This window comes from Chaetura pelagica, unplaced genomic scaffold, assembly GCF_000747805.2.
Source record: "Chaetura pelagica isolate M959 unplaced genomic scaffold, ChaPel_1.0 scaffold139, whole genome shotgun sequence".
Taxonomy (NCBI): domain Eukaryota; kingdom Metazoa; phylum Chordata; class Aves; order Apodiformes; family Apodidae; genus Chaetura; species Chaetura pelagica.
The window spans coordinates 7,664,372-7,690,335 of record NW_009970717.1 but is presented as its reverse complement, the minus strand read 5'-3'; the positions used below and the strand labels follow the sequence as shown (position 1 = coordinate 7,690,335).

The window sequence follows — 25,964 nt, the reverse complement described above, 5'->3', positions numbered from 1 at the left end:
TGCCCAGAGAAGCTGTGGCTGCCCCATCCCTGGAAGTGTTCCAGGGCAGGTTGGATGGGGCTTGGAGCAACCTGGGCTGGTGGGAGGTGTCCCTGCCCATGCAGGGGGTTGAACTAGATGATCTTTAAAGACCCTTCCCACCCAAACCCTATTACAACCATGATTCTATGATTTTCTGCTCTGCAGACAAAAGCCTTGTCCCCAGCTCCAAGCACACCTGAGAGACAGGACACTTTAACCTCATCCTCTTCTCAGCCCTGTCTGTTGTCATTTGCATCCCCCAGAAGCAGGAGCCCAACCCTCTAACCCGGCTCCAGAGGGGCGGGGGAGGCAAAACGAGTGGTTGCTTTTGTAGACTGTCTGACCCAAATTCAGGGAACAATTCCTACTTTGAGGGACTTCCCTAAGAGTTTAAAAATAGAAGCTCTGCCACAGCCGTTTACAATGCAGCCATTTAGCAGAAGCAACTTGAAGTGCAGCCTGCCCTGTAGGTAGAGCAGGCAGGAACAGACAGCTCGTGTGCGCTGCAGTCGGACCCCGACATTTGGCCGGGCGCCCTTTGCTAAATAGGAGCCCGTATCCACCACCCATTTAAGGCAAACACTGAACTTACAGAAAGGGCAGCTTGAAAAAAAACTCAGCTGTAACCTCTGAAAGCCCAGAGGAGCTGCCCCACTCACGGCTACGCAGCGAAGCCGACGCGTCTGGTTTCGCCATCCAGCCAAAACCTTGCAACAGATGGTGCATTATTCCTGGGAAGGTTCCCACTTGTGAGAGAGGGGATTCTAGCCCTACTCTAAAATTAGGTCACTTAGGCACTACCTTCTTTTTCACTTGGGGTGTGCAGGTCCCTTCTGCTTTGGCTTGAGGTGTGGAGCACTGAGCATCTGAAGGTGGAGTGATCAGAGAGGGCCAGGGAGCAAAGAACTCCCCAGCCAGATTAATTGAAAACAACAGAGAGATGCTCACATTTCAGCAAGTTCTCATGGATTTCAGATGTTCACCCATTTGCCTCTTTTAATATCCTCATGTCCAGGTGCAACAAAACACTTGGACATGTGCTAAAGCTCAGCCAGTCCAAGATCCCCACAGAGCTGGGGCAGTGACTCAGGGTCCACAGCAGGAGCTCCTCACCAGGGAAGATTGAAATCATATTGCCTTTGAGTTGGGATTTGACATGACTTGGAGAAACTTATCAGCTGACCGTCAGCTGAGGAAGTCTTTGCTGTTGTTTTCAAGGGTCCAAGAGGAGCACAGCCTCCCTTCAGACACTTTGGGCCCTTGTTACTGGCGCCAGGTAAACATCTGGGAGCGATCAGAAACGAGTGAGTCAGCAGAAACCAGCTCCTTAATATGCTGTAGAGCCTGTTCAAACTGGGGACAAAGGGGAGGCTGCCTTTTGGGGTCCAAGGAAGTTAAAGAGTAGCACGGGACTTTGGAAAATATTATTTTTAGAAAGCTATTTCCCCAGCTAATGGATGGTGTCTGCATTTGACAGAAAGCAGGAGGGCTGGTAGCATCTGCAGCCTGGCAGGCAGCATTGCCTGCTGCAGCCACAGGCAGCCTGACTGCTGGACTTCATTACAGCCTCACTTCACTTTACTCCTTACAGCTACCGATCTTAACTGCCCCACTGGTAAAGTCTATGAGTGGGTGCCTACTGGTTGGTTTTTGCCCCAAATATCCCAGGGCCAGTGGAGTTTTACATGGAATAAGCTGACATGGCAGGAAAAAGCAAGAGTCAGCTCAGGATACCAGCAAAGCACCTAAAAGAGCAAAGCAGAGCTAGCCTAGGATCAGCTTTTAAGCTGAGTTAGCCTGGGATCAGCTTTTAAGCTGTGATAAGAAAGCCAGTGATAAAGCCACAACATACTCAGTGCCTTAAATCCCAGGTCACTTATTTAACCAAGATGCACCATCCAAGCTTTGAAGAACTGTGTTCAGAAGAACAGCAGCATCACATGTTGCTTGACACAATATATAACATTGTCTGCACAGAACACACTACAGATTCAGCATCACTAAGGCCCCGGGCCAAAACATCTGGATCTTCCATTACAATCCACTCCCACAGAACTGAAGTGGTTGAGTTTCTATGCAAAACCACATGGAAAACCCACTGGTAACAGACAAACGTGGCGACACTGAAATTCCTTTTAGACAGGACTTCAGAGCAGAGTTGCAATAACCACCAGCTTCCTGGAGCAGACTAAATGTGCCCATGGGTAGGCAGCTGCTAGAGACTCCTGCAGCATCCCTTGGATATTTTCAGTTTGTGTAGAAATCCAGTCCTGCATTTCCACACTCCTCCCATTCATTCAAAATTCACGTTTATTAATCTTGCATTAACCTCTGCAGAGCACAGACAGGGGAAGCTTAGATAGCTTTGAGTTATCTTATACCCTGCAGGCAACTATTTATTTTTTTGAGAAGTTACTTAAATTGTGTCTTCTTAATAGGGACATTTCACCCCGACCCCAAACCACATTTCAGAAGCAGGGACCAAAGCTTCTGCTTACCTTGCTGAGTGCTTCCAGGTCCCCAGGAAAATGCAGCTCCTCCAAGCCTGCTTGTGGAAAATAAATTATAGACCTGAAATATTGAAAGTAGGAGGAGAGGGGGGGGGGAAGGATGAAATGAGCCTTAGGAGGTGTGAGGAACGCGAGGTCTCAGCTCAGCAGCTCGTCCCAACTGCAGTCTGACAGAGCTCCCCAGTGGTATTTATGCTCTCCAGGCAAAGAGGACAACCCTGGGTTGGCAACGAGCCCGGAGAAGTGATGAAAAGGAGAAGGGCGAAGGGGAAAAAAAAAGGGAAAAAAGGAGGGGGAAGCAGGGAAGGAGGCAGGAACGAGGAGCAGAGGAGTGTCCCTTCGGATCCCAGCAGTTTGAAAGCAGTCAGTAGGGCTCAGCAGCTAAGGACCATCCTCCCGAGGGCTGTAACAGGAGCCGGGAGGGGGAGAGGAGGAGGAGGAGGGGGAGAGAAGGAGAAGAAGAAGGAGGAGGGGGAGGAGGACGATGCTACCAGGGCTGTGCTTGCCCCGCTGCTCCCGGAGGGCAGGAAGACCCTCCCCGCTGGGGCCCGAGGCCAACTGTCTCTTCCCGGCTGCCGGCTCAGCCGCCTCCTCCCCGCGGGAACATCCCGCAGCGAGCCCTGCTGCTCCCGGGCTGAGAAAGCTCCGCTGGATCCCAGGGCAAAGCGGGGTCCCCGGCAGCGGGGACGAACACCCTGTGGTGTGTTCATCCTTCTGTCCGGCGCTGAAGATTTGCTGGGAAACGGGACAACTCTCTGCCTTTTGTTCCCAAAGCTCGCCCGGAGCTGACATTCCCCACGGCCCATCCCTGCTGCTCCAGCGAGACCTCCAGAGAAGGAAAACACAGAGCTAGGGCCCCATGTGGGCGCTGCTCCCCTCCTGGCCGGGAGGCTGATGCTGGACAAGCCCCAGCGCTGCTCCCCAGCTCCCTGCCCAGTCCCTCCCTCCCTGCTGATATATATTTATTTATTTATTTTAAGTAAACAAACGGGTGCTGTGAATAAGAAGCGCAGTGCAGCCCCGCAGCCGCCAGCCCGCAGCGGGATGCTGCCCGGGGCGGCAGGTCCAGGCATCACCACCCAGGGGGGTCCCTTGGGGTCCCTACCTGGCAGCACTTTGGGGTCAGCACATCTGCCGGCACGTAGCCGGGGTGCCCCAGGGTCCCCCCGTGGAGGGGGCAGCAGCAGGGAGGCAGAGGAGCATCCATCTCCTCGCTTTGGCATCGCCAAGTGAAGCAGCTCTTGGTTTTTCCGAGTCCGCTGCCCGGTCTCCTCTGCAAAGTCTGTGTAAAACAACCCTGTCCTCCCTTCTTCTAAACAGTTAATATTCATTTCTTGGAGCAGAACACCAACCAATTTAATTGACTGCTCACCAGGAGGAAGCTTACAAGATATTGTGCTGCTGAGGGGCTTGTGTAAACCCCAGCAGTGCTCAAAAAGCAGAATGACATTTATCAAAGTCGTTCAACAGCAGCAGATATTGGCAGGTGATAGAACAACTCCACTGAGGAATAAAAACCTCCCCTCTGAAGTCAGCTCCAAGATTTATCTGCTGGTTTGATTTCTTACACTGTTTTCCTGAGAATTTTTTTGAGAAGTAGCAGCTTCTCATCACTTGGGGTGTTTCTTCAGTATTTTAAACCAAGTCACAGCTGGGACATGGGAGAGCCAGTCCTCACCAGTCAGTCCCAGTCCTGCAGCCCGGGATGGCCATGACACCTTTTCTGGCTGCTCTTCCTCACTGGCCACATTCTCCCAGCTGTATTTACAAAGAGTTTCTATTTGCTTCAGCACAAACTGTGTGTGTGACCAACAACACAGGGCCCATCATTTGGACCTGGCACTTCTACCCTAAGAGCAAATTCAGTGCAATTTGGGCAGCTGGCTCCCAAAAAGGCTCAGATGCTGCCACCAGGATGGGCAATTCCATGACCACACAGAGCTGTGTTGACTCTGACTGCTCTGTCAAATCACTGTAACCTCTTTCCCCCCCCCTTTTCCTTGCTCCTTTGCTTCACTGTGAGTCAATGAGATTGCTGTATTTGCAAAATTTTCATCAGCTGAAAGATGCTGCAGACCCCAGTTTCCTAATTTCACCAAACAACAAGGGCCAGCAGTGATGATCCATCGTGCCCTTGCACAAGCTGCCCCCCCAAGCCCCAAGCTGCACAGCCCTGACTCACAGCCTCAGAAGGTGCAGTTCACTCCAAGTACCAGAAAGCTGAATGAACTTGTTTTACTTCTCACACACCAACGTATAAATTATTTCCAGATCTCAGAGAAAAAAAAAAAAAAAAAATCAGTATTTTGTAATCTCCACAAACATTCCTATGGGAAATGAACCCCTGTGGGATGGTCTGGCCTGTCTGACTTCTCTACCAACCCTGCTGCTTTAGAAAGATTTAATTTTTTTAGTTGTGTTTTTTTTTAACTATACACCCGTATGGTTTCACTGTTCAAGCCATGCTTGGGGCATGGCTGTGCTTGGGGATGAGCACAGCCTGGAATGAGGCTTCTCATGCACCCCATTTTGTCTCAAGTCAGCACTTTCAGGTCATACATTTGACCAAAGCCAAAACAATCAGGAGTTACTTTTAATCATTCAGCGTTATTACCGCCTTGATTATAACGTCTCCATTTCATATGTGGTAAAAGCCACATAAAGGAGGCTGCATATATAAGTATATATTAGAAGAGAAGGCTTTTAATGTAATAGCCAATGAATAAGAAGACACAGATTTCACTTTTCCCTCCTAATTGAACATGCAGACAGCATGTCTTGATTTTCAACTTCAGCTATAACTTCCCGAATCACTGGAGTTAAAGCCAGACATGTATAAGATTTACTCCCAAATATAACTAATATTTTATGGAGAACCCCTATTTATTCTCTTTTGCTGCTCTCCTGTTTTGGGGCAGCCTGGACTGTGGCCACCCAGACTCATCTGTGGCCTCTTTTCCTCCTTCTCATAATAAAGAACATTCACCCAAACGTTTACTCTGCTGCTGCTATGCAAGAAAACAATTCCCCACAAAACTTCCCAAAGCCTGCACCGTTTTGTCAGTGCCCAGGTAAAAAATTAGGTAAGACAAGGAAATAAGCACACAGGTAGCAAATTCAGGAATTAAATGCTGAATTTGGGGGCACCACTCTTTGGGGCACAAGTGAAATGTGAAATGAGAAATGAAATGAAAATGCGAATGAAATGAGAAATGAAAACTACAAACCCCCTCACCTTGTTCTTGCCAGTTCACTGCGTTTCCTGGTTCCATCTCCATGAGAGATGTTGAAACATACTTTGTTAATAATAAAGTAACTGGTACAAATCTGCAGACTGAAACTCTTCAGAAATATTGCCACACTTATCTTTGCTGTTTTCACCTCAAAACCAAAGGTGAGTTGTAATTACAAGCTCTGCAGCAAAGATGTCTGGTTATTTGCTAATACAAATCGTTTTCCAATTCCTACCTGGAATAAACCCCACAGCTGCATGAATCCTCAAACATCTTGGGAACATCCATTGTCTGTTGAAGACACGCTCTCCATCCCTATTTTGAACAAAATTTACAGCAGATTTAGGAAGACAAACCTCTCACCGACAGCCCAGGATCTCCCCGAAGTCGGGACAGGAATTTTGGCAGCACTTTCAGAGCTGGAACACCAGGAACCTGGTGTGAGCCACCACTGCCCTCTGCTGCAGCCCTGCCTGGCCTGCCTCGGGAGCTGCATCCTCTCAGGAGGATGGTTTAGGAAACGGCAGTTTCCTAATTAAAAACCAGCCGATCTCCCTCCCCTCTGCTGCACCCCTGCCTGCCCTGCCTCAGGAGCTGCATCCTCATGGGAGGATGGTTTAGGAAACGGCAATTTCCTAGTAAAAAACCAGCCGATCACCCCCCACCCCCAAATACCTTGTGCTTTTCAGTCTTTCTCCCCCACCCCATCAAATCATCCCCATGGTGGAAGATTTTTTCAAGCAGCATCTTGGATTTTCCTATCCAAAGCTTTAGGGTTTAATGTGGGTTTTTTAAAAACCAACTCTTAAAACCTGGCTGAAGGAAACAACCACCAGCTGTAGGGTGTACTGGGGAGGGGTTGCCTTGGGGGCTGTTTGTGTTTCTTTTACACCATCACAAACAAAGCAAATCATCAAAAAGCTGCTAAACTCCTGTTTTGCAACAATGGGAGGAGTTCAATACAGAAAATCAAACCTGTGGTTATGTGTTCACATCAGGCTGTTGCCACATACTTTTTACTCTTTTTTTGAGTAATACTGCAGAAAACAGATTTCAGCAACAAGTGCATTTGTAATATCCTTATTGAAAAATCAAAAACACTGAACAACTTCCATTTCATACGCAGAGAGGATTTCAACACTTGCTTTTTAAACTGGCAATTACTCATTGCTATTTCTTTAAAATCATTAACACTTGTAACCTGTTCAAGAGAAACGCAGAACTGCATATGCTGACAGAGTGAAGGGTATTTTTGCAGCAGGAGCTCTTCTTATGGCCTCTCCAATCCTGACAATTTTTACTATGCCTATACAGGTCTTTCATGAACAAAAAAGGTTTAGGTTGTATACCAGAACAGAGTTGTGATAGGAATAAATTTTCACCTTTTACATCAGGTGATAATGCAGAGGACACTTGGAGCTTCCACAGCCATCAAGGAACAAACCATCCATCTCAACACCAAAAACCTCTCAATAGCAAAAAACACCGAATAAGATGTTCTTAGCACCAAGCCTACACTAGGCAGAACTATACTAGAAACTGTATTTCAGATACTGTAATATTAATCCATCACATAGGCAGCAAGTCTAAGCAAACCTCAGCAGAAGCATGAGCAAAGCAAAGTGAATTAACACTTAAAATCTCATTGATTTTACACAAGTTCTTTCATTCTCATCCCACTCTTTGTTACATCCTGTCCTCTTCTCACTTTACCATTTTAAAGGTCTTCCCGCTGTAGACTCCACTCCAAGCTGCTGACCACAAAGAGGTGTCTGAGTCAGACTCTCCCTCTGCAGAGGGTGAGTGAGGTAGAACCGAGGTGCCTTATTTCCTTAGTCACAGGAAGACTGAGACTAACACCGCATTTCCTTCCGCAAGAGATCAAAACATGAGACTTCAGAGAGCAAAATTCTTTTCAATGCACATTCTCAAGTCTGCTTGCAAGCAGCAACCACTCCCCAAAATAAAAAGCCAACCCTTTTATTATACCTGCGATTTTAATTACACCTGTAATTAATTTGATTAGACCTGTATTACAAACCCATCAACAACTCGCTAAGGAAATGAAATGGCAGAAGCTTTTTGCTAGAAAATCCTTTATTAAGGGTCCTGTTAGGGCAAGAGTAGAACAACAACATGGGGCCCAACCAGGCCTGATGTCCTACCCACAAATGTGAATCCACAATTTTTGGAGTAACGTGGGTCAAAAATCATCAGCCAACCACCCTGCCCAGTCAAAATCCAAGTTGATGGCAAGGACATGATATCAAGTAATTTATTTATTACTGATCACCTGTGGTTCTATCTGGAAACTTCTGGTAAACCTGCATTATCAGAGCAGTATCTTTTCACAGTCCCCCGGAAGTAAAGTAAATACTAAACAGTCACAGGAAATGCAAGAACCAGATTTCTGCAGTACAGAAAACCACTTTAACCAGAGTGCAGAAACAGGACATAACAACCAGCAGAAAACTGCAATTTCAAAATCTGGTTTCTTTCTTACTTGGAATAACCCCACTCTCCCCAGGTTTCAAATTCAAAAGGAAAACCAATGTCTCTCCAGGACTGGCTCTGGGGCAACTCCCACCGTGGGTGGCTTTGCACTGGGAAACCCTGGAAGCCCCAGCCCTTTGGCAGCCCCTGGCACGCTGCCTTGGTAGCCCCAGCTTCAGGGCACCGAGCCCAGGGAGCAGCCAGGAGCTGAGGTTTTTCCCTGGCCAAAATCAAAACAAGCTTTGGGCAGAAAATAGTTTCAGAGTTGGTGGAATGTGACAAAAAAAAATAAAAAAATATCAAGAAGTGTCTTAGTCACAATTTTCAATCAGAAAATACTATTCAATTTGCTGATCAATAAACAAACAACTCTACATTTGGATGTTGCATCAGACTCACAGCTATTCTGGGCAGACTGATCTCTCCCTCTCCTCTCCAAGGTCAGCTCCATCTCAATGCTGAACAGGAACGTTTCTGAAGTTTCAGGAAGTCGTAAAAGACAAAACCATCTCACCTTCATCTGGAGAAGGTTCCATACAACTTGCAGAAGCGCCACACAGTAACTTCTTGAGTTTCCAAGGGTAGAACTTACACTTCAGGAAAAACAAAACACACACACACACACCTTAAACCAACTTTGTGACTTTTATTGATGGGCGACAACTTTATACTTCTAGATATCACTAAACTGTGTACAATTAGGAACTCAACATAATAGGAGAGCAGACAGCAAAATTAAACAAAGCAGACTTAAAAGAAATATCAATCTTAATTATTTTGCCCATTTTTTTTGTTTTTAAATTTCATGTACACAGAAGCATAAATGCGGTTTGAAATTTCTTAATAGCAATAAAGTTACAATCACCCATCTATATAAACTAACATCTTAACTCCAAATATTTGATCTGCAATGTGTACTTAAGCAGTTTCTCTTCGCACAATTATTAAAATGTGTCTTCCTATCAGGAACCAGCAACTCTGCAATTTGTAGGCTCGTACGTTTCTTGAAGCACATAGGACCATTTCCATCCCATAGACATCGGCTCATATTTTATCACTTATCAAAAACTATTGGGGAAGCAGAGAGCACTTTTTTAACTTCTTTTTTTTAAATCTATTTTTTTTTATTATTTTTTTTTTTACTTAAGATAAAACATTTTCACAGAAATCTACAAGTTCTGTTGCTGGTGCAGGGTTGTTTTCTACTACGCAATTAGAAAGTGGGAATCAAATGCAAATCCCCTTTTATTATCTTAGGATTCAGCATTAACTCAGTTTAATTTTACTTTTTTTTTCCTATTTTTGTGATTCATGATACTGAGTCTTTCAACCAAGTGACTTCATTCTGCAAAGTCAAAAGTGAACACAAACTACGATGTGCACAAACCCAAGGTAGTTTCCTTTTATCACTCTATCCCATAGTTGCAAGGGGGGTGGGGAAAAAGAGGGGAGGGGGGGAAAAGAAGAGAAAAGATTCACTCAAAAGAGCATTTACAGGAGAAAAAAGTTAGTGATAGTTGGCGTTCTACAAAGCAGGTATCTTGCACACATAGCAGAGAGGGGAGAAGTTTCACAGCAGGTCGACTCGGCGGTAGTACAGGAGGTAGGCTGTGCGCTCTGCTGACGGCTTCACCACCTGGTACTGGTTGATCACTTTGACTGCCTGGTCATCGATGCGTAACCAGCCATTCAGGCCAATTTGGAAGACGTCCGTAGTGTAATGGCCACCAGTTGCACTGTTTCCATGGTGATAGACAACTGCCAAGAGAAACATGGGATGCAGGAATGGGTTATACCGAGAGAAATAGCCGCTGAGAAAGTCAATTGAGAAAAAATAGCTCACGGAATCATGGAATGGTTTGGGTTGGAAGGGACCTTGAAGATGATCTAGATCTAATCTCCCTGCATGGGCAGGGACACCTCCCACTAGACCTGGTTGCTCAGAGCCCCATCCAACCTGCCCTGGAACACTTCCAGGGATGGGGCAGCCAGGGCTTCCCTGTGCAACCTGGGTCAGTGTCTCACCACTCTCATGTTAAAGAATTTCCTCCTAATGTCCCATCTAAACCTCCCCTCTTCATGTTTTAATCCATTACCCCTTCTCCTCTCACTACCTGCCCTAGTAAAAAGTCCCTCCCCAGTTTTCCTGTAGGCCCTCTTCAGATACTGGAAGGCTACTATGAGGTGTCCCCAGTCATAGTAAACATAATTTTCATAAACAGAATGTGTCTGTAAATGTGTCTTTGTGTGTATATATATATATTTAAAAAAAAGTATAAAAATTAAAAATTAAGCTATATGGATACATATTTCATTTCTGTATTGTAATACAAATATATTTACACTTATCTACTAATTTCCTTTGGATTAATAGTATTATTCATTCAAAGAGACTAGCTATCCAACATAAAGAACAAATACTTTGAAGGCACAGACACTTCTTTATTTTTAGGAACTAGGCTAAGCACAGAGAGGCTCTAAAGAAACAATTAACACCATCTGTCTCCTTGGTTTGGTCTACATTAATTCCCTCTTATAGGCCCCCTTGAGAGCCTGCTCCTGCAACACTTTCCCAGCCCAAGTGTAGGTAGTGAGAGATCCTTCTTGTAGGTAGTGAGAGATCTTGGTGAGGTCATCAAGTCAAGATCCTTAAAGTTACTTTGCTAAAGGCTGCTTGAACTCCTGCCACTGGAGAGTGAAGGGTACCATGTAAATCCCACTGGGTGCTTTCTCCACAGAACACTCATGGTTTTACCAACAGTAAGGTTTGGCTTAAGAAGGAACCTTGAAGCATTTAGTTGCTTCCTTGCTCACATTTCATGCTAGGTATTAGCAGTAATGCTTCTCCAGCATGCCAGATCTCATGATTCTAAAAGGAGGTTTGAGTAAATTAAGATTCAAAAGCATCAAGATGTTTTTTATATCTTCCTAGAGGGTTTTCTGGGGAGGGTTTGCTTCACAAAGGCCATATGGAACAGTGCAGCACACCCTTTACAGCTTCCAACAGGTACTGCCATGCTTCATATTCCCTGTCTGCTGACATTGTTTTACTGGAACTGATTGTAACCAAAAAATTTTTAAAAATATTCCAAAGGTTAAACTATGTGGTAATCTATAAAAAAACCAGACACGACTCTTCCAATGGGGTTGATTACAAATGTCAGGAATTGACCTTTTAATATTTTTTTTTTAGAAAAAAAAAAAACCAACAACCCAACAAACTAGTTCTCTGTAACCTCCTTGAATTTGTGACCTGAACACCTCTGATTAACGGCTAATACCGCTACTCCCAAGACAGAATCAAACTGGCTTCATTCCTCACTTCTCTGTGTTGTCACAAGTGTTCTGCAGAAAAGACATCTCAGCTCTCCTTGCAGAACCCCAAGCTTAGAGCTCAGCTCTCAGTACCAGGAGTGGCAACTGCCTCCAAAGGGCATCTTTTATGTATCTAATTCTAGGGATGCATAAGAAACTGCATTTGACTCCTTCCAGGAACAGGTGAGCCCCAACCATATGCATGAGAAAAACAAAAACCTGAAGTAACTGCCATATTTGACACATATTTGAGCAGAAGTGTAAAATTATGAAACCATTTACACTTTCAGACTAGAGTCCCACTTCCAGCTTACTCAGATTTTCTTCACACTTCTTTGAAAATAAACACTTTAGAATAATTTGACATAAGCAAAGAAAAAAGGCAGAATATACTACATCTACACATTTTTTACTAATTTAGGAAGGTGGTTTTTTTTTACAGCAGCTTAAACTTGAATTACTTATCTTCTGAAATTTTTTGCTAGATACTTAGGCAAATTCTGGATGATCTCTGAAACTTGAATAATTCAAAAGCTTATTTTAGTAATTTAAATTTCATGTAACCTGCTCAGATTCTGTGGATGAGAAGTCCTGACAGAAGACTGAAGTATCATACTTTTCCACAGAAGGAGGCAGAAAAAATTATTAGCAACACATTTTCTTGTTGTCACCTCACATAAGCTGTCCAAACTTGTCCCATGAAAACTACTGTCAGTAAAAGAATAATTAAAAAAATAATAACACTGCCAGGAACAGTCCTGAATTTCCACAAGAGATGGGTGTATTATATTCTTCTGTAACCTCAGGTGTCCCAAAATTGGTTCCAAACCATGGAGTCACAGAAGACCACCAGTACTGGCACAGATTTGGTGACACTGGAGTTAATAAACTGGAGAACTGGATGATTTATGTTCTCCTGATGTCAACACAAATAAGCAGGTGCAAATGAGAAACTGTGCAGGACTTCTAAACTTGAGGAAAGTAATTTCTGCCCAGAGAGTGTTTTGTTCAATATCAAAATGCTGCTTCTTAATTCTTACAAGAGCTTCCTAACTACCAATTCAGATATTCCACATGCATTGCAGACACTACTAGAAGCATCATTTCCCCACAATCATCCTCCCCTCCACGTTAAACTCATCCACCTACAATCTGCTACTCACACCCTGCCAGCAATACTCATCTTGAGGGCTCAAAGTGGTGTAAAGCCAGCATTCACACAGTCATTTCAAAACAGTCTCAGAAGAATGTTTCAAATCTATGTGGTATATTTTAGGCTGAGCTACTTTACAGCCATATTTCAGCTTCTGCTGATATTTTTCAGGGTGGATCTGTCACAGAACTGTTTTTGCACAAAGCTGGGTCAGGGAGATAAATAAATACAAATATAACAATAGATGTGTATGTTCACATATGCAAAAAACCCCATTAAATACAAGAATTTGACACCCACAAGCCACTTCAGTGTAGTTTAAAAAGAAAATATCCAGGAAACTCCAGTGTTTCTAGAACTCTATATGCAGAATTTGTATTTTCAATAGAGGGACTAGAGGCATATAGATAAAATACCTGCAAAGAGCCGGTAGGTTCTTTGGCCTTTAAAAATTTTACTTTTCACACCAGGAGATAGTAGCTCTGGAGGAGGAAAAAAAAAGTCACAAAGGCAATAGTTAGCAAGTTTGGAAATTCAATTGCAAAGGGATCCATTATTTCTAAGAAAAAACAACACTACCATAAAGGAGAAAGTTTTTAATTAAAATGTCTTCTGCAGCTTTAAAAATAGTCATGGTTCTGATACCTGGTGATCAAGGGAATGAATTTTGAGGTTTCCTGAACAATAACATTTATGCAAGATTTGAAACTAGCACACACAAAAAAATTTAAAAAACCCAAAAAAAGCCCCCAAAAACCCAAAGAAAACCTCCCAAAACAGGACAAAAGATCAGACTTATTACTGCTTTTTCCCCTCTTTCATTCCTTTTTAGACAATGGCAAAATCAATTTCAGATGCCCAGTCATACTACAATCACTTCTATCAGTCAAGGCAAACTGAACTACTACAAATCTAGATGCTTCAAGGAATTTTTAAAATAAAATATTAAGTAAAACAAAAGGGTACTGACTGACAACGTGTATATATAAAGTACATACTTGAGATATGAACAATCATTAAGTTCATTTTTTCCTAGTTGGACTACTGGTTGACTAACAGCCAGTTTGCCAGATCCAAACAACATGCATTTAACTTGTCAAGTTTCAGATGCTGGATTTTATGCAAACTCACACTTTGCAAGATCAGTATCTCTTAAGGTCTTTGTTAAAAGAAAGAACTTTGTTGTTTAACACCTGAACCATGGCTTACTTGTCTGCCTCCAGACTGCATTTTCTATAAAATGCCCTGTTTCCTTTCATCAGCCACCGTTTATGAAAATAATTTGCTATTTCTGTGAATCAAATGTGAGCTAAAAGTATCTACTATTATTTGGCAACAGTCTTGTGCAATGCCACACCCCTCACTCACCAGGATAATTTCCAATCTTTGTCCCCAGCAGTCTATAACCTCATTCCTCAAATATGCAGGAAGCTTTTTTGTGGCAAACCCAATGTCTAGGATGTGCCACAGGTTTTACGATCTTTCACCATAATGTTATTTTTTAAATGCATGAAAGACTGAACCCAGAAACCCAAAGAGATTCTTTTTAAGCAAAAAAAAAAAAAAAGAAGAAAAAAGCAGCATACAAGATATTAATCCAAACAAAGTTTCCAGACACCATCGGAGAAGAAAACTGAAATGCAATCCTTAAGATACACAACATTATCTCTTCCCTAAAGAGGAGAAAATTCTATCATAAAATCTTTACCTTTACTAATTTCCAGATCAACAGGATACTCAATATTCTTGATAAGCTTCTGGCATCCACCAGTTTTCTCGTATACAAACCGCTTGAGGTGTAAAACAAGAACAGGGGGAAGTTCTTCCAGTGTCACTCTTCGACTGATCTCCACCTGACACATTTGGAGAACAACGATGGAAAGATTATGGGAAGGAATTTTTTTCCCATAGCTATTGCTCATGCCCTAAATCCTACAAGCCCCATAGGTAGCACCTAGTCCATTACTGTTTCGGGTATCATTGAGAAAAATCAGTCTTTTTTCTTTTCTTTTTTCTTGTGACATATTTTTAGGTTCCATCTCTACTTTTATGTTCTTCCTTCCTGATGCTGAACATCTCCCTCTTATTCATTCCTTTTACATCACAACTGCTATATTACTATTTATTTTGATTGCTTTTTTCTAGACATTCTTCAGCTGTGAAGAATATTTTTTTGAAACAATTATCTACGACTGAATATAGCATTACTGACAAGCTGTTTTTTTAAGGCTGTGCACAGCAAACCAGACAACTAAGTGCCAAGGACACCGAACAGAGGTGCTACTGGCTATTCAAAATTTCAGATTATTAATCCCAAGAGAAATACAGCAGTCATAAAATGTGATAGCAAGGTTCTAGGTGGCCTTCTACCAGGCCTACCTCCAGTGAATATTTTCAGTTTTGATTTGTAAGTGAAATGTGTACATCAAAAGCCATCGAGCACAGCCATACAGACAACCATCCAAGCAAGTGCTTTGCTACAAGAGTTGTCTTCTAAAAGCTAGAGTGCTTTCAAACAATACACTGAAGAGCCCCTTCACTAAGAATATCTGGCAATCCCCAGGAAACAGTATGTGAGTATCAGCAAAAAGTGGTTTTACTCATAATAGGATGTCTCATTCCCACAGTTCACCCTCTTTATTTAATAAACACTCCAGTAAAATCTCTAACCTATTACTCCACAACTCAGAAAACATTCCTATTTACAGGCATGGTTTTGTTAAGAATTAGTTCTCTTCCTTTCAGTCTAAATGTTCAATACATTTTTGTGCTGCAGAACAATTTGAAAAGGTTAGAAACCGCTTAGTCAACATAAGTCACAGTGTTCAAGTAACGATTTGTAAAGCAAGAACTGTATTAAAACCCTTTTAAAAGAAGTTCACTATTTGACTGTAAAAAGGGGTCAACAGAACACACCTCTTGCTTGGTTTTTGTGGTATAACCCTGGACAGACTCTCTTGCCACCAAACTTTCCAACGCATCCTGAACTGTGCGGATCTTGTCTGACTGGATATCCAGTTGCAGGGTGAAGAAAGGTTGCAGTGTAGCAGACTCCTTAGAACTCTGCTGGTAAACAACAGATCTATGGAATGAAAAGAAGTTAAAATGTGAATAAAGCAGAGTAATTTTCAGCCATACAGAACCTTCAAGTAAGAATGGACTGAAGTCTCTGCCTTGGTAAGTCAATTTATAATTAAACCAAAAAAACACACCTGAATAAAAAAGTTAAGCATAAGTGAGTACAACCTGAATCCTATTTAGTGCGATTTAAATTGTTTTCACCTCCACTTAAGAGAAAACTGAATGGGATTATATTTGATTTGATTTACTTATGCCAGAATTGAAACAGTTATTGGGTAAGAAAAACAGTGAAACTTCTGAGAATGCTTTTAAAAATAGTCACCTCTGGGCTCTTCCTGTGTTACAGTTTTGAAATTATGTTTTCTTCAGAATTGCAAAATATTAATGCTTACCTGTGTGTTTTACTGTAAAAAATACAATTGATTCCAGATTCTCAAAAAAAAAAAATACACACATTTTTAGTCACTTCACTAAGACAAATTTCACAGTGATTTTAAACTGTTTGCTTAAATCTTGCCATAGGAAATATAAAATATGCTCCATTGAGCACTGGCATTTCCTTTTCCTCCCATCATTTTCTGTGCCCAGACTCTATCCCTGTACTCCTTTGTACATAAATGGGACTCTTTTGGAAAACTGGCAGGAGTGACAACCTAGAGCATGAGAACATGCTTCCTGTTTTTTTGGGTTTAATTTTTTTTGAAGTGTATTCAGTGGCAGCCCTTAAGGAGCCTGGCTTGGTGATCACTGTTTTGTGCAGTGAGACTGTACACTCCTCAGCCATAATGTCACTGCACTAAGTGGACTCTTCCCAATTCTCAGTTTTCTTGAACTATGCTGAAAACTTAAAACCAATCACAGCTCAAGAATGTATTGTTTTATTTTGAAAGCAGTACTTATATTAAAAAGCTTCAGCTGCTGCAAAAATGTGGTGTTTTTTACAGCCAAAAAGTAATTTATTATACTGTTATGCCTGTTATGACTGCCTTACAAGGCATGAAAATAATAAGATAATTAATATAGCAAAGCCCTAAAGTACCAGCAGAAAGCCAACAGATCTTCATATTGGCAAATATATATCCCTTAGAGGAAAGAGAGTATATGGAAAACAGTAGCATCTTTATTTCACTTCCTCCTTGGCTATACTTAGGGACAAAACCTTCCAAGCCATGGCAAGTGCAGTGTTTCAACAAACAAACCTTTACTTTGTTAGTCTTGCTGCTTTTGGACACACTTCCCAAAACCTCATCCAGCTAACCACTGTTTAGTATAATAATCAAGAGAAAAAATGCTAACAACTCCAACTGTTTTCAGTGCATTTCCACTGCCCATGTATTAAAGAATTATTTGATAATAATGTTCTGAAAAGACAATACTAAGAAAAAAGCTTTCTTTAAAAAAATACTAAACACTCAATTGCAACATTACTTCAAAACATTTCTTCAGACATGCAAAAACTGATTTGATAGCAAAACCTTTGCTGGACTGTGACCTCCTATAACAATGGCTCTTATTAGTAACATTTAAAATTTTAATTGTTCATGGGAAAATGCATCATTTTCCATGAGTAATTCATCTACAGTAAGAATTTTTCAGGCAGTGCTACCCCACTGCAACTACAACAATGTCATGGAAGCACTTTCTTTTCAAAAACAACAGTGCATTTGAAAGAAAAAGCTGATACTACCTACAGAAATATTTAGCAGACTCCTAACTGACTTGTGAGCTAGTTTGCATAACCAGTATTTGAAATTCACATAAGCTGAAAGTCAAAGGGGGCTTCTGCAGATAAACTGTGTGTCTTTGAATTTAAAACATTCAAGTCTTGCAATGCACAAAGTTTTTTTGATTTGTTTTTTTTTTAGCAATTATGCCTAAACAGGCATTAATACACAATTAAAGCCTTCAGGACAGCATAAGGTTTCCTAAGCCAGAAGATGCCAATTCAAAGGATGTTTTCCTAGCTGCTTTTTCCATTGATTTCTCCAATTTCTGACACTTTCATCCAGCTGTCAATCCTGTATTCAATCCTTCCTATCTCCACCCTCAGCCTCCCAGGATGAAGCTTTCCATCATCACCACATGGATACTGTTTCTGTGGTGAGTTGTGTGACCTAGTTTGAGGCTAAATGAAATGGGTGTGGTGACAACAGACAACCGATGCTGGATTGAACCCTGTGGTTCTGTTGCTCAGGGAAGTTTGGTTTTTTCAGTACTACCTTTGCCTTCAGTCATTTTATGTGAACTTCCACAGAACAGTTCTCTTAGTAGTCTTAGTTTTAAAACTAATGGAATAATGTAGAGATCTAAACAATTCTGATTGTGATAAATATTCAGAAGGTATTATCAATACCTTGGGTACACGAGCATACAATCAACAAGGAACTTCATCAATATGTACAAACATCTGTCTGTCAATTTCTATGGAAAATATTTTATTTGCCAGCTGTCTGACTCAAATAGTAACTTCAGTGCATTTCACAGGCAGAAGGCACTCGGTCCACATTATTGACACCTCTAGAGTGAGTATCTGGAAACACAGGGAGCCAAACACCAACAATTAAGTGTCTGTTTCCAATTTTATTATGAATATGTATGCTCGAGTCCAGCATTTTTGTTCTGACACGTTTTTAGGAAGTGTTTACCTTGCTTTCATTTTAAATTACAACATTTCTCCAAACAAGTCATGAGACTTCCTTTCCAAAAAATACTGAGTATCTGCTTTCTGCCTTCAGCTGGTATCAGACCTTGACTGTAAGCAATGTCACATTCTTTAGTGCACACTATTATTAAGGTTACTTAGATATTGTCTCCTGTGAAACGAGACACGTTAGAAATTTTCCACTGAAGGAAGGTTGATTGATTGTTCTTCCATGTTTTTTCCTTTATTGGTAAAATTCAGGTTTATCGTTTGTTTTTAAAGCAGCTCATTCAGCGTGTAAGTTCATACTTTCAGTCAAACCTGCTAATTAGTACAAACTATTACACAAAACCTTCCTGTCTCTGGGAAGCATAAGTGTCTAGATAATAAAAATGTTGCCATTTTTTATTTTATTTAATTTAATTGATTTACTGACCAGATTTAACTCTTAACAAATTTCACTATCCCTTAGTATCCTTGTTTTTAAAATGAGTCAAGACTCCTCAGAGGTCACAAGAATTGAGCAGCTTGGACATTAATATCAATACAGAAAATGTAATTACTTCAAACTCTTCTCTATATGCAATTCAGGGCTTTTGTTCTCTAAATAGTCTGTTCCTTCTAGACATACAGGATTCAGACTCTATAACAAGTCACAGAATCATGTGATCTTTCATCAATCCTTCATCATTCTGGCCCATTTTCTGAACCCTCTCTTGCATAACAAGAACCAACTGAAACAAAAACTCCTGGCCTGAACAAACTTAACCAAACCACTTTCTTCTATCCAACTACCCAATCATGGTGAAGAAATACAGAAAGCAAAGCAGAGAAAACATTATTTGTAAAGGCAAAGCAGCCTGCGGCCTCAGCAACTTTTAGGAAGAAGTACTATACCTTATATGACCTCCAAAAATATCAGTAATTGGAGTCTGAACAAAGTCAGCCTGTCGAGTGACTGAAGACTTGTTCCGAGGCCCCACTTGCTCCCATTCATCCTCACTGCCTTCCCCTTGCTCCTCCTCCTCAGGAACAGTCTGTGCCTCAGGGCCGTTGGAAACCGAGAGTTCTTCAAGTGAAGAAGGGGAAAAAAAAAATGCACTGAGTATTTGTACAAATAAACATGTGTATAGGGGAAAAAAATTAAAGAAAACACCCAGACCAGATTTTCTGAGGACAGAATGTTTCCATACATTAGATTTCAGGAAGGCTCACTCATAGCTGGACGTGCATTCACAGAACACAGCTCACTCATGACTGTATGTAAACAGATGCAGTTTTCTAGCAAAGTTTGATCTATTTTTAGCAGTAAATTTATGGGGTGGAAAATGAGAAAGCCAAGTGTTATTCTAGAAATATAATTGTGCCATTATTAAACACAACTCCTTTTCTGCACAGGTATTTTACAGGGAAGCCAAGGCTTAGCAAATATTTTCTTTGCCAGTGCTAAAGTCAGGAGGCTGTAAACCACACACAGGTGAAGAACAAAATATGGAATGATCATTTTATATAATAAAAAAAAATACTGTACTAAAGAGAAATGGGATAACTAGTGTTCTTAATTCTATCCTTGGCTAAGACTAACAGTGTTTTGTTTCATTTTTAACAGGAGATCCAAACATTAAGGCACTGTAAAATAAAACTGCATTGGGCACACAAATGTTAAAAGTTATTTGACAGAACATACTTCTCCAACTTTGTCAATAAGAATTTTAAATAAATTTATTATATTCTGGTTTATACTAGATATAAATTAGCCATTAGCCTAGAAGTTTCCACTTAAAAAAAACCAAAAAAACAAAAAAACCCAACAAAACACAAGATTTTAATGAACAGTGGTTTGAACATCAGTAAGGAAACACACTGACACATTTCTGAACTACCACAGGGAGAGCCAGAACACCAGTCAACACTGGCACTGCAGGACTGGCAGACAAACATACCTGTGCTTGAGACAAGACTACTCAAGCGTGCCTCAAATAATGCCCAGTTGAGCTCAGTCAACATTTGCAATACACAAATTAGTTGTTTGGAAGGACTGGGTAAATCACATTATTACTGTCACCCAGAGTGTTTACAGAATGATAATGCTTTTCAAAACACCCAGTCACACTTCACGTCTTTTGTAAATTGGAGAGAGAGGACTCATTTTATCCTCTGGACAGATTTTAACAAGCTATTATTTGTTCATGTCTTTGAGTCCCCTAAAACATGGCACTCTATCCCTATCTCAACATCTGTTTGAAACACTGCTCTGTATTATAGAATCACCACTGAGAAAAGGAGAATATTTGAAAGAAATTAAGTTTTCTACAAAAATAACCAAACAACTCAACACTAACTTTCATTATGTGGAGAGAGAAGTTTCTTTAGAGTCAGCATTTCTTCATGTAGTCCATTGAGGATAAATCCCAAGTATTCTTCAGCATCCTCTTGCCTGCCCTAAATAAAATGTGGGTTTATTTAAATTATTATATGGAATTTTCATGGTTTCATTTTAACAGAAGGGTAATGACACTGAATATCTAGGCTTCTCCTATTAATTTGGCTACTGGACCAAAGTCTAAGTGTTAAAGTCAAACAAAGTTTAAAGTTTAATATAACAACCCCTCATTTTTAACCAGTTCAAAAAGAACCTACACATGAATTGGTAACCTGCCATAAACAGCCAGTGTACACACAAGCTGGACATAAACACTCCTGCATTCTTTTCAATACAAATTTGATTTAACATGAGTTGGTCATTATTTTTTTTCCTATTTCTTTTAAAAGCAATATTAAAAGTTGCTGTCAAACCAAATCAAAAGAACCACTATCTTTTCTTCAAATTGAAGTGAAACCTGAAACAGTACTTTGAAGTCTCTGTGGACCTTCAATCAGTCCAAACTGAATCCTAAGCAGAAACGAACAACTGCTCCTTTCTTAAATATGAATCAATAGGTATCTTCATTATAAAAACAGATGTTCCCTTCCAATTGTTTTTCATTATTCTGACATATCCCACCGCCAACTTGGAATGCTTATCTTCCTCTAATTTAAGTCCAAGACCATCTAATTTCATTATACTGAACTATCAACTTGTTGATTTTAGTGACATTTAGGCACAGAACCTGTATGTATGGCTTTACACTGTTTTAATGACAGTGACTGCCTTGAAATGCAATGACAAAAGTCAAGGATTTTTAAGTCCCACCTTTTCTGACAGACTGGACTTTATAACCGTCAGAAGTCTATAAATGTATGTAGGTTCAAAGGCAGCTCCTGGTCGAATGTCCCTCACAATTTTCTCACCTAAAGCTGCAAGGCAAAGAGAAGTACATATAAATAATAATACATACAAGTTTTTCTACATTGTACCTTAACATCCTCATTACACAGCACTACATTTTGGAATCCAACATGATCTTTTACAAAGTTTTAGTGCTATTTCAGTGACTTGAGCTCAGAATTCCTAAGATACAACTCTTACCTGTAAACATTTGTTTTTAAAATCACTCTGCACAGACTTAACGGATGGTCTGGAAAAGTTAGCACTCTCTTTTTATAGTCAACACTCTAAAGACTAACAAGAACATACATATACATCATAAAAGAACAATTCTGGTTCTATTTAAAATTTTGTAGGTCTTCTGTATTCAAAGAACACTTCCGTAAATCTTTTATATATTTACACTAATAGATCACTCTAATCACTGCAGAAAAAAATCCCAAAAACAAGATACAGTTTGACAGAATGCTCAATCTAAGGGTAATACAAGGTCTCAGAAACTCTGTGAAAACTGCACAATACAATAACATGACCTAGAAGTACACTAAGTTGCATAAGACAGTAAGATTTGTTTTACAGAAACACTCCATGGCCCAATTTTGTTCCAAATCAATGTGAGTTTTCAGTGTTTAACGAAGAATGTTAGAACTGAGCAAGCTGATAAACCAAAGAACTGGAAATATGTGAGGAACTGAGTAAAACACAGAGCACATCAAATCTGTTAGAAAGGGCATGTTCTTAAAAGACATATTTCAAATAAAGCAAACCTTCAACAAAATCTATTCCTATTGCATTAAGCTTGAAGTACCAAATAGAAGAAAAAAATAGAAGCTGCCACACACCTATGATTTCTTGGCATAAAAAGCCAACAAGGAAAAGCATAAGACTGACAGAAAAGCAACAGCAGAAGTCCAAAGAGACAGTAAAGGGATCAAGCACCAGTACTTAGAAGTCTTAAGTACATCACACAAAGCAGATCCTTACCCCAAAGCCTTCACAGCATGTTTTTAAGACTTTTCTCCCCCTACTCCCACTCACCTTGTTTTGCTTTAGGAGGTACAGGCATATTAGTGAATTCATTCATTAAACGAACACTGAAACAGAATGGAACAACTAGAGATGAGCAGCAAGTTAAGACTTAGAAGGACAAATAGTAAAATTCATCATTGTCATTACTGACTGCCAAAAATAATAAAAATAAAAAAATACCATAATGAGCCTGAGTAAAGTTCAGATATAAAAATTAATGTGATAATTGCTAAGGAATCCAAGGTATTAGGTTAGTTCTTGCAGCTCTTATGGTTCACTTATGCATATTTAACACTATTTAAAACTGATACTCCTCAGGCAATAGGAAGTACCTTCCTTGTCTTGTCAAGCAACTGTAAACCAACACGCTTGTTATAAAAGCCATGTATCACCAGGAAAAAAAACCAAACCAAACCAAACTTCTGGATATATATCACCTTCAACAATTGCAGAAATCAATCATTTGTCAGATATTCCTGAACGAGCTTATTCAGATCACAGATTTTATTTGATTAACAAGCTACTTACAAACTGTCTATCATTGGTGTCGAGGTACACGGCCGCTGCGATTTTGAATACATTGGAATGGACTTCATTAAATGATACATTGGAGGACAAGCAACCAAGGCTTGCAGGGTCTTTGCAGTGGCATTAAGGAAATAGTCAGCAAATGTAATCTGGTATCAATAATGGTATCAACCATTTATGCCTAAAACTATATGCAAAACAAAGCTTTATTATGCAGACCAATCAATAATTAAATTGGAATAGATGGTTGGATCTCTATCACAACATTCATAATGTAGAGAAATTATACTAAAATACCCCAGCATCTTTTAACATGCAGTGATTTCACTGACATTTTAGTAATGTCAAAAACTCTCATTAAAGGGGAAAGAGCCTAGGAGCAGGACAGGAAAAAGTTTAAACAGTGTGAAAATTGGCAAGCATCAACTTGTAACATGTTTTCTGAAAGGAATGGAAGAAGGCAGCTGAGAGACTTGATGTTAAAGGTGATGATTCACTTCCAGAACCAAAGTAAACCAATAAAACCTGCTGTGATGTGAAAACAGCAGTGTAAAGAACAGTTTGGAGAAACCAGTACAATGACAATGGATGCTGGGAGAAAATACTTGAAAAGCATCAAAATCCGTGCTACTTGGTGAGAACAGTGAACAGAGGAAATGTAATAAAAGACTGGAGGGGCAGGGAAACAATCAAAAAGGCAGAGATCTCAACAGCAAGAGAGATCTGCTAACTTGATTCCTGTAGTGTGCCAAAATTGAGTCACAAATTCCCATACAACATTTTAAAACTGAAAAAAAAAAAAGGGGAACTAATACATAGAATCAGATGAATGCAGAACTGGATACACGAAATAGAAGATGTTTAAATCAGAATCACTGGTCTAGAAAGAGGTTATTGGGTTCTACAATGAACAGGCTTGAAATTTATCTTCATATTATTCACTAGAAGTACTAGCAGTTGAAGTATCCTAGCAGTCACGTCCAGTGAGGCACTGCTGACACAGTATAGTTATTAAAAATACATTTTAATTGACATATCTAACAGAACACAACACTTGAAGAAAGAAATTTCTGTTACCCAAGGTAGAAGTTCTATGTGCAGGGGAATACAATTCTAATTCATTAAGAATGAGCTAATCTTCCAACTCATTGTAATTAAATACTGCATTTGCACAAATGATATGACAGCAATAGCCTGCTCAACAGAAAACCAATTTATACACTTAACCAAATTGCCAAACCAATGCTGAGGAGTACAAATAGTTACAAAAGAGATACAACCACTGTATGCAGCTGATGCACAAAGAGTCACGAGTAAATGTAACTAGAAATGCCAAGGTTTTCAGTCATAAGAAAGTTAGTTCTGAGATATTTTGACAGAGCTTACAGAGCGAAACTGCAAAACAAAATTGTGCAAGCAGCTGCAGGGGAACTCAGGACACAAGGCTCAATGATTCAAAATACCCCTGGATTTCTAGATCCTACTCTTAAAACATTTTATCCACAGTAGTGGGATATGGGACAACAAACTCTCTCACAAAATACTCACCAGGATAATCCAGAAAAACTCTGACAACTACAATACACACATTTTAAGTTAAGTGTAATATTTTTTTCCAAGGCAAGGATACAGCATTGATGTAGCACCAGTTTCCTTTGTTGATAAGCCCTCGTGGTTGCAGTGACACTGGTTTATGTATTAATCTTACATTTTCCAGTATTTCTGCAGAACAAGAAACAGTAAACTGAGTATCAACAACACGCACATACTAGCCAGCAAAGCAAGTATCAATTGATGCATTACAAATTCACATGATTCCCAGAAACTTCAGCAAACAACTTTTGCTTTCTTTGAACACTGCTCCTGTTTCACATCAGATGAGATCCTTCAACTGAAGATATCCTGGAATGTGGGTCAGGAGGATGCTGGTACAAAAACTTCTTGTCATTTCAAAACTGAAAACACTTTTTTTTTGTTTTCCTACAATCAGACATTTTACAGATATATACACATACGTACATACAGAAATATAAAATCCCATTAGCCACCCCCTTCATTAAGTATTTCCTGAATTATTCTGCTTTGAAGGAAGATGAAGCTGATCTAGCAGTCCCAGTTTACACGTTTCAACACCAACTAGCTACAAAAATATCTTAGTGCAAACAGGTCAGGCAGATGTTAACACAGTCTTCTGAACAGTATGTTTTATTTACTGGTTTAAGATCTGCAAGATAATGGACTTACATAATATAATGCTTACTGTTTTCCTGCTTTCAAAAACTTTAGCACTGGCCAAATAGAAAAATTAGAAACCACTGCACAAAAGTAAGTCTGTCTTCATTAGGAAACTGAGAACAACAGGAAGTCTGACCTGTTGTTTAGGTACTTAAATAAAAACTCTTCAAGGAAAATACTGAATCTGGTACGTTCTACACTTACAAAGTAAGTACAAGAGGTATACAAGACAGCATAAATAAAAAATTAAATAAACACATTAACTGTCTACCAAGGAGGTTACTTATTTTTTTATAGTAAAACTGTAGTTCTCTAAAGCCTGTACATTCCACACTGCAAGTCTTAAGCTGTTCACCAGAAGGACTGTCTGAACAGACAAGGTAACATGACCTGGGTGGAAAAGCAGAGAGGCACAAAGCCACAGCTAAGCAGAGGAGATGGCAGAATTGCAAATAAA

At 40.2% G+C, this 25,964-nt stretch overlaps 1 protein-coding gene across 1 annotated transcript in view; it reads right to left on the bottom strand.

Annotated features, from left to right (window-relative positions):
• Window positions 1-9,554: 9,554 nt before the first annotated feature.
• USP10 (ubiquitin specific peptidase 10) overlaps window positions 9,555-25,964 on the bottom strand; it is a 31,537-nt gene continuing 15,127 nt past the window's right edge. Inside the window, exons 5-14 of the mRNA XM_010006255.1 lie at window positions 24,903-24,994; window positions 23,273-23,382; window positions 22,754-22,809; window positions 21,641-21,744; window positions 20,790-20,889; window positions 19,345-19,516; window positions 15,642-15,807; window positions 14,434-14,578; window positions 13,142-13,207; window positions 9,555-10,015 (exon numbers count right to left, since the gene is read on the bottom strand). Of these exons, the coding sequence (XP_010004557.1) occupies window positions 9,828-10,015; window positions 13,142-13,207; window positions 14,434-14,578; window positions 15,642-15,807; window positions 19,345-19,516; window positions 20,790-20,889; window positions 21,641-21,744; window positions 22,754-22,809; window positions 23,273-23,382; window positions 24,903-24,994 (1,199 nt within the window). The 3' untranslated portion in view covers window positions 9,555-9,827. The remainder of the gene's footprint in view (window positions 10,016-13,141; window positions 13,208-14,433; window positions 14,579-15,641; window positions 15,808-19,344; window positions 19,517-20,789; window positions 20,890-21,640; window positions 21,745-22,753; window positions 22,810-23,272; window positions 23,383-24,902; window positions 24,995-25,964) is intronic.